Source organism: Rhinatrema bivittatum, chromosome 1 (assembly GCF_901001135.1).
Source record: "Rhinatrema bivittatum chromosome 1, aRhiBiv1.1, whole genome shotgun sequence".
Lineage (NCBI taxonomy): Eukaryota > Metazoa > Chordata > Amphibia > Gymnophiona > Rhinatrematidae > Rhinatrema > Rhinatrema bivittatum.
The window spans coordinates 270447684-270460451 of NC_042615.1; the positions used below are offsets into that span (position 1 = coordinate 270447684).

At 39.2% G+C, this 12768-nt stretch overlaps 1 protein-coding gene across 2 annotated transcripts in view; it reads right to left on the reverse strand.

Annotated features, from left to right (window-relative positions):
• Positions 1–9819: 9819 nt before the first annotated feature.
• The window catches only part of RAB11FIP5 (RAB11 family interacting protein 5), a 265942-nt gene continuing 262993 nt past the window's right edge, over positions 9820–12768 (reverse strand). The window contains exon 6 of one of the 2 annotated variants that reach the window (XM_029594593.1): positions 9820–12673. In XM_029594593.1, the coding sequence (XP_029450453.1) occupies positions 12461–12673 (213 nt within the window). In that variant the 3' untranslated portion in view covers positions 9820–12460. The remainder of the gene's footprint in view (positions 12674–12768) is intronic. The other variant, XM_029594602.1, reaches the window with a different exon arrangement.

Genomic DNA, 12768 nt, shown 5'->3' on the forward strand with positions numbered 1-12768 from the left:
AAAATTGTATTACAAAAAAAAAAAAAAATTCCATTCACCCACATTTAATTCAACATTAGCTACTCTTAAGTTATCAAAGAGGGAAACTAGCTCCCTGGGTGGGTTTAGTCTTTTCAGGATTAATGCAGAATACAATCTCCAGTTTTCTAGGGCAGGGTTTCCCCAAACGTGTCCTGGTGACCCCACAGCCAGTTGGGTTTTCAAGATAATCCACCATCAATATGTATGAGATGAATCTGCATAGACTGCAGACCCAGTATATGCAAACTCACTGTGGAGGTGCTGCAAATTCAACTGGCTGTGTGTTCACCAGGACTATTCTAGTGTGAACTCTAGCAGCAAGTTTAAAACAAATGCACATTTACTAATGCACGGGTGTGACTAACTTTCTGCTAAATAACAAGCATGCAACTGGTTTTTGTTCCCCTTTCTTGTACTAGCTCTCCAGGGGGCATTGCTTAAGGACCATTTTCTTATCCCTAGATCTACTCGCCTAACTTTTTAATATGTAAAAGTACTGAAAAATAGGCTGGTTACCTAACAGACCTCAGAGAGATCAAGTCTGATTAAACAGAATGGATTGGATAGGCAACATTTCCTATTAAACTGAAAGAGTCACTATCTACCAATCATTACAATGTTTTACTTCTTGTTAAACTTTTTATCTTTCCTCTAACTCTAATCCCAGTTAGAATGACCCCCGTTTTATTGTAACTTTTTCTTCCATGCACTTGTTTTACTTTTTAATGTATACTCTTATGTTATTAGTTATTTACGTTATAATGTATTTCTCACCCCTTGTTTTATGTAAACCGACATGATACGAACTCCGTGAATGCCAGTATAGAAAAATACAAATAAATAAAATAAAAAAAATAAAATGAATTAAAAAAAACATGATACACATTCCTACATAAAGTATGTATTTCTTAAAGCAGAGCTGTAATGAAATCACTGTAATCACATGTGCTGAAGAGAATAATTGGGTAAAGTACAAAATATTTTGTGTTCAGGCTAAATATGTATAATACTTTTCATATACACTCCGCCAGCAAAGTAATTCATGGATTCATTCTGTCTCACTTCCCTATAAGCCTATTATCCCAGCCCTCTACTCGCCTTGCTTCCATATCAAATATTTCAGACAATCATACCTGTCCACACCCACACAAAGAAGTATATTATCAACAAAATAACTGGTGGTTACAATTAATATCCTACTTAGGTAAAGCTTTTAGCATTACCTCTCTTCATTCAACATCTACTTGCTTTTTTGTTAGCTTTTTTTAGGGGCAACTTTCAAATATGGGTTCCCCCCCATAGAAACTCCCCCTTTGAAAATTGCCATTCCATCCCCAGGGAAAAGGGCGGTGCTGAAGGGCAAGGCCGGGGCGAGCCCAGAGAAGTACGCAGGGTTTCCTTTTGAAATCCTCCTGCGTTTGTGCCACATACTTTGTACCTATGAAGCACGCGTAAGTTATATATAAATAAATAAATAAATAAATAAAAACCCTGCAGCACCTGCTGCTGTGGGATTTTCAAAAGGAAAACCCGCAGAGCGTTTTCCTTTGAAAATTCACTTGCAGGTCCCATGGATATTACTCACGGAGTGGGAAGGGGAGGGTGAAAACAGTCATCTTAAAATAGTAAAATATATGTTCTGCATAGAGAAAAGGACAAATCATTTTATCTTTGCAGTACATTCATGTTACTATGAAAGTACTGCAAAGATTAGAACCACCAGGAACCCACAGGAAATGCAAGTGACGTAACATTGCTGCTTAATAATATGACCAGGGAAGATCAATACCCAAGTAGCAACGTTCCTGTTAATTCCACCCCCAACATGTGAAACAATTTTTGTCTGTTAGCATTATTTCAGGCCTATGTGTGCAGGCGTGCACACAGCAATGCGTGTGCCGCATTCAGAACTTTTTGTGTGTTTTATGCAGTGGCAATTGGGGAACTTTATTTAATGCCTGCTGTATTAAGCTATGAAATATTACACATGAAAATTTTAATTTACAAAAGTATCTGGCTTTTTTTTTTCTCTTTGTTTCCATGTCAGCCTTTTCCTTATGTGTTATTAGGTATTTTTAACCATTATCAAAATAACTGCAGACGTACATTGCCATTTTTCCTGAATGGTATTTCCTTACCTTGCATATTTTATGTTCTAACAAGTTTTTCTTCATCATCAGCATTATAGTTGGGCTACATGAGGTGCAAACCTCTATTCTAAAAGTTGGCACATACCTTGAGATCCTGATTTTATAATTTGTTAGACGTTCCATCAATTAAGTAGATTCATCTAACAGAATCTCAGAGAAAGGCTGTTTGCTGTGGCTGGGATCCTTGCCTTTGCAATGCATTACCAAATGAGTTAAAAGCTGAAACATCTATTCTCAAATTTAGGAAGCAAATCATCGTTTGTTCCCATTTTGACTATTGCAAATTGAAATATCATTGGAGGTTGTCGCAAGTGATTTTATGTAAAACACCTTTATACAGTATAATTATAAGGGTCAATTCTCAGTGGAAGGGAGTGGACAGTGGAGTGCCTCAGGGATCTGTATTGGGACCCTTACTGTTCAATATATTTATAAATGATCTGGAAAGAAATACGACGAGTGAGATAATCAAATTTGCAGATGACACAAAATTGTTCAGAGTAGTTAAATCACAAGCAGATTGTGATAAATTGCAGGAAGACCTTGTGAGACTGGAAAATTGGGCATCCAAATGGCAGATGAAATTTAATGTGGATAAGTACAAGGTGATGCATATAGGGAAAAATAACCCGTGCTATAATTACACAATGTTGGGTTCCATATTAGGTGCTACAACCCAAGAAAGAGATCTAGGTGTCATAGTGGATAACACATTGAAATCGTCGGTTCAGTGTGCTGCGGCAGTCAAAAAAAGCAAACAGAATGTTGGGAATTATTAGAAAAGGAATGATGAATAAAACGGAAAATGTCATAATGCCTCTGTATCGCTCCATGGTGAGACCGCACCTTGAATACTGTGTACAATTCTGGTCGCCGCATCTCAAAAAAGATATAATTGCGATGGAGAAGGTACAGAGAAGGGCTACCAAAATGATAAGGGGAATGGAACAACTCCCCTATGAGGAAAGACTAAAGAGGTTAGGACTTTTCAGCTTGGAGAAGAGACGACTGAGGGGGGATATGATAGAGGTGTTTAAAATCATGAGAGGTCTAGAACGGGTAGATGTGAATCTGTTATTTACTCTTTCGGATAGTAGAAAGACTAGGGGGCACTCCATGAAGTTAGCATGGGGCACATTTAAAACTAATCGGAGAAAGTTCTTTTTTACTCAACGCACAATTAAACTCTGGAATTTGTTGCCAGAGAATGTGGTTCGTGCAGTTAGTATAGCTGTGTTTAAAAAAGGATTGGATAAGTTCTTGGAGGAGAAGTCCATTACCTGCTATTAAGTTCACTTAGAGAATAGCCACTGCCATTAGCAATGGTTACATGGAATAGACTTAGTTTTTGGGTACTTGCCAGGTTCTTATGGCCTGGATTGGCCACTGTTGGAAACAGGATGCTGGGCTTGATGGACCCTTGGTCTGACCCTGTATGGCATTTTCTTATGTTCTTATGTTCTAATTCTTTTATTAGAGTTTCCGATCTTGAAGCAGATTCCTAGTCTGTGGTAGGTACAGGTATTTATCTGAGTTCCATGTGCTGAAGTGTTTTTTTACTGCCTTGATATTGTATCATGTTTTTATTATATATGTTCTCTTGTGTCCCGCCTAGAACTTGATAGAACAAGATATGAAATTCATTTTATAAAGCAAGTATCTTGTTAGGGGATCTACCAGGAGGTTCCCATTATGAAAACTGTACAAGATAGAATTATATACACCGATATAAAAAGTTTGTGAACTAAAATGGCTGCTATTTTAGCACAATTTACATTGTAAGCATATCTAGAGCCTAGCCTAAAGCCTACAAGAGAGGTGAGCTGCCTAATTTGTTTTGTACTGTGCTTTGTTTTCACAGTAAATAAACTGCACTTAAGGAAACGCCAGAGTCTGCCTTCTTTTTTTTTTCCTTTGGCTGGTTCCAAACTGCTACCGTGTGACTTACCACCGCAATCTTGACAGGACAAGTGCTGCTGGGTAGAGTCACCTTATTCTTAAGCTTTTTCCATTTGTAGACTGACAGTGGATGGAGCCCCAAATGTTTAGGAATGGTCTTGTAACTTCCAGAAAATTTACTATTTTTCTGAAATTTCTTTCATCATGTCATGAGTTCCTACCAACATTTCTAGTGAAGACCAATTGCAAAACCTTTTGTACCCTGGTATACAATAGTACGCCCAAACTCAGTAATGCAGATGTACTCTGCAGGATGGTTTACTTGTTACTCTAAGCACCTGATATTAATTATGCTAAAGAAACTAGGGCTTCAGTTACTTCTTCACACCCATTGCTTCTGCATTAGTCTTATTTTACCTACTTTGTATACTGTTTCATGAAACATGGAATTGAGTCCTCTGGAGACAGGGAAATTCCTAAAGTACCTGAATGTAATCTGCTTTGAAGTGCCTGAAAAGCAGAATATAAATAAAATACTTTTATAGCCTTTTACTGTACAAGAAAAGATTTTATTAAACAGAGAACCTTGGGGAGAACTTACAATTCTCATGATTATACTTGGGGTTAAAATGTTCACACTGTACATTTATATTATCCACAGACTTAGTTTTTGGGTACTTGCCAGGTTCTTATGGCCTGGATTGGCCACTGTTGGAAACAGGATGCTGGGCTTGATGGACCCTTGGGTCTGATCCAGTATGGCATTTTCTTATGTTCAGACTGTGGGCTACTCTGCTCTGGTGAGGTCAGTCACATGAGAACTATTTTCATCTACTGACACAGCTGAATAGGCATTGGGGATGGTGAACCAGAGGTAAACTAAAGCAGCAGAATCTTTTGCTCCCCCACCTCCCCATAAAAAAAAAAGATAATAAAAAAAAACAATAGCTGCCTATCAAGATAGATCAGTGAGGAGCAAACTACTGGAAAGATCTACTGCTCTCCAGACTCAAAATGTAACCGTACACTGTCAGATAAGCAGTAAAGTTTGTTGAGGAGCAAGAGACACTGGATTCAATAGATTTCCACCCTAGGACAAAGTCCCAGTGTGTGGATTAAAACAAAAATACACCTCAGCCAGCCCATTAACTAGAACCAATAGACTTTAAAAAATTATTTTCCACGTGTTGCAAATGTTTCAATAATCCAGGCCAGTTAAAAGTAACACTTTATATTGGATGTTGCAAGTTGTGCAAAATGCAGCCACCTGTATGCTGGCCAGTATTAGCCTTAAGAGACCACATTGCTCATATCATGCAAACTCTCCACTCGTTTTCAGTGCAGCAGAGGATCAGGTTTAAAACAGCTGCACTTATGAACAAAGCCTTGAGTAGTGAGGTGCGTCTTTTCAAATCTTGTACGAGAATCTTTGCTGTAGCTGGACCCTTGCTCCGGAATTCCCTGTCAGAGGATTTACATGCTATGACTTGCACTCAGACATTTTAGAAAGCAGCTAACATTTCTTTTTCAGCAGATGTTTGGCCTTCTTGAATAAGTAGCTGAGTTCTTGGCCTAGTGCAAGCACTTCTTTTGAAATGTATTTCCAAACAGAATGTTTTTATTTTTTTGTTTCAGGTGGTGGTCAGCTATAACACAGTTTCCCATTCTAGAAAGAACATTTACCTTAGCTCTAACTTGGTCTGTTTACCTGCAATGGACTCAGGACTAATATTTTTTTTAAAGAAATGTTTTTAAGGAATGACCTCAAGCAGCTGAGGAGGAAGAGGTGCACGCAGAGCTATTTTCTCGTGGAAATTTATAGGAAAATGGTCCTAAAATGTAGCAGAAGCAATACTTCCAAATTTCAGAATTGTTTCAATACGTCTAAAAAAAAAAAAAAAGAGAGAGAAAGTCCTGGCATCTGTGTTTCTTGGCTTCCCCCTCCATCTTTTTTTGATGGTGTAAGGGTGGTATTAAAGGCTAAATTTGATTGCCCAAGACAGTATTCTGTGTACAGATCACAGCAAAGGGGGAGGTGTCTCAAATGTATTTTGAAATGATGGATACAACTTTGAATCTTTCCTTCCTCCACTGCAGCATAAAGAACACTTTATTCCAGGGCTGTGCACGAAAAGTCAGAGTACCAGGCAATTCTGCACACCAGTATAAGAAAGGAGACATATACAAGTGACAAAATCATCTACTTTTATTTTGTACTTAAAGTGCTTAAACAGATAAGCTCTCTAAACAGATTTGCAGTTAGTAACACAAAAAATGTGTAAGCACAACCCTCCATAAACAAACAGAAGAAGTAAAACTGCTTGCTAGAAAAACAACCAATCTGAGGACTCCTAAATTCTAAATACTACCTGTTTCTTTATGGTTGGTAACACTGGCCCTCTGTGCTGTAGGTCACAGAATGGTACAAAAAGAGCTGGGAGCAACAAGAAATGGGCTAAGATAAGAGGGATTCCTGTGTGCTTACATGCACACAGGTAGATGGCAAAGCTAGAAACAAACCGGGCTCTCACCACACATAATAGGGCTGATGCAATACAGTACGCTCAGCCGAGTACACTATATAACCCACAACTGGCCGCTGGTTCTATAGGCACTAATTAATCTCCTTATGCAATAAGGGGATTAGCGCCTCTACAACGTGCGTCCAACGCCAAGTGAATCTAATAGCGCTCATCACATGCAAATGCATGTGATGAGCGCTATTAGGCATTCACTCCCAATATAAAAAAAAAAAAAAAAGAGCTGAGCGCTCTTAAAACTAGTACAGAAAAGCAGAAAAAATTGTTTACAGTCTCCTACTTAATCATTGCGATATTAAGTAGGAGGAAAAGCAAAATTAAAGTTAAAAAGAAACCCAAAAACTGCCAGCAGTCTGGTGCAGGAAACGGACGCTCAACTGACAAGCGTCCGTTTCCTGAACCCCCTGGCTGTGCGGCTATATGGCGTTTAGGAAAACAGACACCGGTTTTTCTAACCGGCGGACAGCTGACGCCGATCGGGTTCTTGTTAGCAAGGAGGTGCAAGGGGCACGCAAGCGACCCCCTAATTTAAATATTGCACCCGCTTTCTGCACATATTTATTGCATCGGCCCCAGTGGTAGGAAGGCATGCATATTTAGTTTTAATTCCCTTATTGACTGCTTATATGATCTCTCCCAGTCAAACTACATATCCCCACCGGCAAACTGGTCTCTGTAGCACTTCCTGTAGAGGGCAGTACTGCTCCAACAGCACACAAACCCAACACAGAACTGCAGCATGCGCGCTGCTCCCCAGTGCCACTCACTATCGGCAACCTGTCTCTCTTCTCTGAAACTTGCCATGCTTGTGTGCTGGTCAAAAACCTTGGTGGTTCTGCCTTTTCATAAGATTTAGCAATTGATTTTGTTTCCTTAGTCTTGCTCTCACCCAAAACTGTCATTTCACCTTAATTTAACAGGAGATATAATGAAAGATTGCCACAAAGGATGCACAAAGATGGCAACTTGCCCCATCTTTCCCACCGATCGGCAGGTATAAAGGAACTTTGGAATACTGTCCAGCAGCTGTGTGGGTAAAGTGCATGAGCTGTGCAACACCCAGAGGGGACGAGGCTGAAGGAGTGACAGGCATTTACACATGTACCTTGACCCTATTTTTTTTTTTTTTAACAGGCCCTTACAGTAATACTACCTAATGATTGAACTAAGAATTTCACTTAAACTGGGATTAGCTTCTACAGATAGCAGTAGCATGCACAGACAATTTTCTAACCATTCTGTTCCTGCCAGATGAAATACATCTTTTCAAATATGGGTGTAAAATCAAATTTGTCATTTGTGGAAATCCCAGGTCTTTGGTTTTTTTAACCCTACACATTTGTTTTGATTTTTTACACTTCACATCTATGTAAATTACAGTCTTGCCCAGCTTCCTGAATACATATTTTATAGATCCCTGTGACAGACTAATGATTTTCACAACATATTTCAGTAGGCAATTATGCCCTGCTTTTAATCCCGTCTACTTCTTCCAGGAGACTTTAATACTGAATGTAACAAGAGATGCTAACTCTAAGCTAAAATAAGAGATTTTATTGGAAATGCACAGTGTTCAACAATGTCAAATAAACAAGCAACCATGGTGTTGAGCAGTGAAGACGGCAGATTATAGATAAAACCCAAACAGAAAATACAGATAAAGCCCAACCAGAAAACATGAAAGGTCTTTCTTAGATTAGCATCCAAAGAACAGAAAAAATGCCTTTGATTAGCTGGTGATTAAACCTCAGGCATAAGAAGGTGCTGCTGCATATAGTGATAGTCATGACTGCTGAAGTCCAACTCTGCTGGCCATTAGCAAACAGCACCTGCTATTTCAAAACTACCACAACCTCTATACAAACCTAATACTGCCACAGATGTGCAAGGATTGCACAATTACCACAAGGCAAAACCTCTGTAAACCATACAGTTTTTACTCACTCTAAGGAGGCAGCTTCTAGATAGGGCACAGTAATACTGTATATGTTTTGTGTAAGAAGGAAGTTGTATTAACCCAAGTCTATAATGGGACAAATTCACAGACATAACAGGCCACATGAAGAAATGCAAGAAGCAAGGGATTATAACAGGGGTCTTGTTTAGGCAAGATGCAAGAGAATAGATTCTGCCATGGCCCAGCATGCATGTGTATTAACAAAAAGTTGTTCAACAGTCATCTTTGATAGCTTATACTAGTTCAGGCTGTGAAGAGACAGAAAATGTTGGGGAGGGATGGTGCAGGAAATGAGAGAGCCTAGCTTGTGAAAGTTACTCTCAATGAGCCAGGCTTTTCAATACACAAAGAAACCAACTCACAAACACGTATAAGCTGCAAGCTTTAATGCTTCAAAAATATATCCAAACCGGACGAGACTGCAATATCAGTCTCCCTACCTCAGCAAGAAATGTAATGCTGCACTCCCACAGAAAGGAACTGGCTGTGGTCACTGATCACTATAGCACCATTTTCTTTTCTGCAAATCGTTTTTCAGGAAGATTTAATAGCAGCTAACAAAAAAACCCGCCAGCATTAAAATGTACAATAGATAGGTTGAGCGAGAAAGGGAACAGGCCTTTGGTGCTCTGCAACATTGATGGATCAGCCTAGTTTCCTTTTTTTTTTTGGCACTTGTATCCCAGAACATGAAGAGATTGGTAAAATGGCAGCTTCAGTCTCTGTGAGCTGCAGCAAGACCGACCCTTGAAAGAGCGCATGCAGTGGAGGAAGAGACAAGCAGTCAGGGAACAAGCTCATGTTGACAGTGCTATTTCTTTCTAGTCAAGTGTAGAAACAAGCCGGCATGCTCCACTGCTTCAGGGAACACATCCAGTATGTCACACAATCCCTGTTGTGCAACCGCCTTGAGTTTGCCGCCAATCTCATCTTTTATCATTATACTTTTCCAGTATTTATATATATATACATTAATTCTACCCATCCACAGCCTCTGAGGTATTCCCTTCCAGCAATTAATTTACTTTAACATTGTCCTCAACTTGAGCTAGAGTTAAAATGTGTGGTATAAAAAAAAAAAAGTGAAACTTGCAAGCTGCCTAGGATCTCTGGCTTTCAGGTGGGAGCTCATGTTTAATTTTATTTTTTATGGTTATTTTGTTTTGTTTTTAAACACAAATCAGTTTTCCTTCAGTAATATGAAATACAAAGTTCAATATATGATTTTATTTATGTAGTTTGTTCAGGTCACCTCATGGAAGAACACACCCAAGCTTTGTATTCCTTTTTCTCAGTGAAGAATTTGTGAATAAGATGATTTTTTTTTTTTTTAAATCAGCATCCATATGATCTAGATATAAGGCCACCCCTACACATTCAACCTAAAAGGTCCCATTGTACGACAGTGAGATAACATCTAACATGCATAACTAATAAAGCAAAAACAGACACTTCTGTCTTTCTAGTAAGGATGCAGTCTGTTAGCTTTGGAAAATAATTTTTCAGCAACTCTGAAAATGTACAGAAAAAGGTGCAAGTCCACTTTTTCTCTCTCTACTAGCATTGCGGGGGAAAAAAAAAGAAACCAACAGCAGCAGTTTCAAAAGGGAAGGAAAGCAAGCCAGAAAAGAGGATTTGAAAGTGAGGCGGAGGAAATATTAACCAAAACATCTTCAACAGATACCATAACAGAAGCCACACATTCCTAGTGACAGTCTACATATATACATTTTTATACTTAATGTAACAGTGTAATCCCCCCCACCTTATAAAAATTCCCTGCTCATTTCTCTAAACTCAGGTTAGAACCGGGTTCCTCCCCCCATATTGGCAAACTTGCACTACAACATTCAACACAAACCCACTCAATATAACAGTTTTGACGCGCTCAGGACAGCTTCACACATCCAAGAAGTCCATCACTTGTTCCTCGTCATATGTCCCATATCCCATGGATAACACCATAATGACTGCTATAGGATCATAATACTGTAGCTAGAGAAAGTCTAAATAACCCATTAAAAAAAAAAAGCAATATACCCTCAGTCTATCATGAAAGGCACATTTTTTTTGTACACTTAAGAACACAAAGATTGTTTAAAAAAACCTCACTAGTGGTACCATCCATTTGATGGCTAGGGCAGGGATGATAGGATGAAATGCGCCAATCCATGTACTGTGGTAATTCTCACCCTATGTTTTAATCAATCCAACAAACTATTCTCTCTCTCCTCCCCTCCTATGCTGTCTTTATCCTCTTCTAGATAATGTTTGCATGGCTGTTCCCCAACATCAAAGGAAAAATGAATTAAGTCAAAATTCAGAACCGATGAAAGGAAAGAATACCCAACAGCCTGCAAACCTTACCTTTTAATATCTCGTCAGCCTTTGTAGCCATGCATAATCTTCTGATCCATATAATTTTAATAGCAAGAAACTAATACCATTGGTGGTGGATCCAGACTCCAGGCTGACATGCTAGAACCAAAGGGCATAACTTTTCAATCTTTGGTTTTTTTTTGGTTTATGGCGACTACTGTTGATAGGCAGAGACAAGCTTGTTCTGTAATTTATGACCCACGAACTGCTGCCTTATCAAGAATTTCTCATGTGTAAAAGCCAAAAATTATGAAAAAAAACCCAAAACTTTGCAATACTGAGATGATTTAAGATTACAATACTTATATACCAAAAATACACCCATAAATACTGCTCTGATTGCGTATGAGATACAGTTTCACTGTGTTTCCATCTGTCAAAACTGCTTTGCTTTTTTTTTTATGAATCTGGACGGCATGCACAGAAGAGACTAATCTGTCATTTACACTGTGTTTTCCAGTGTTTGTAATGGCTCTTATTACGCTCCCTCTTCCAAATCAACACCCTGAAAAGTGGTCAACAAGTCTGGTAAGACTCTAAGACATCTGGCTATAGAGTGTTTAACAGATTCCCCTGATATATATATTAGCAGGGAAAAAGTTTAGTAAGCCACTGCTACATGCGGTCTTCTCTCTTTTATGGAAACAGAGCTCAGGGGGCACTTTACAGATATTTTGTACTAGTGCCACATCTGGAGTATGTTCTTGTCAATTTTACACTGGAAACAAAAAAAAGCAAAAAGCTGAAAGCTTGTCTCTCTGTAAGCAGAGACAGAGAGCCAAGGAACAACTTTTCAGTTTCCATTTGATCTACACTTGACACTACCACAAGGATTGTTCTGCCAACATGAGTAGCAACAAGGTGGAAGTATAAGGTCTAACCCATCAATAGCAGCAGTGCTGTGCCTTCCGACTCTCTCACGGCCAACTACACTGCCTCCGGCAGTAATGCTTTGCTCTATTGCTGTAGGCCCCTTGTTTTCCTCTTTGGTATGAAGGGTTGAGAAGGAGTGGGTGAAAGGAAAAAAAAATACTTCTCAAAGGTGGCAAAGCATTGCCATGGACTCGTCTACCATACTTAACCCAGACCTGCTAATGGCGATGGGTTTTTATATCTCTATAAATCATACATTCATTTCTCAGCTGTGCCAGCAAGCATTCTTTAGGATTAACACCATACTGGTACTGTTCAACATTTGGGAATATTCAGTGTTGAGGTATACTAAACACTAAGCCTTCCCCCCCCCCCACGAGATTCTCAGACAGCTGCAAAAACTATCAGAAAAGTACTTGTTTTGAAATGTGATGCATTTTCAGATGGTGCTCTGCAAGTCACATTGGTGTCACAGTACTTTAGCTCGTTTGCAGTTCCAGAAGATGCAAAACAGCCTGCAGTCAAGCTTTATATAAATCTACGCGTGTCCATAGTTGAGGTTAGTTTATGTTCAGTAGAAGACATCTTGGAGTTTGTGTGTGGTCATTAGCCGGCGAGGCTTCTCTCCCAAAGGAGAGAGGTTACTGCTTTCTCTTTTTGTGTTCCAGGGGTACTTGGAGGAGGGCAGGAGCTTCATCCATGATGCGAACCAGCAACTGATCAATGTAATTTTCCAGTTCCTTCAGGTGCTCCTCTTTTGTGTCCAGCTCACGCTCACGCTGAAGCAACATGTGAATCAGTTCATCATGAGTCAGGTGGTAATATCTGGCAGCCTGATCTGGTAAACTGGGATCCTAAAGCAGAGAAAAAGGAAACAAGTTAATGACTGGCAAAACTACAGTGATCACTGATAGAAATGTCTCTCTGCATATATAACATGTAACACCAT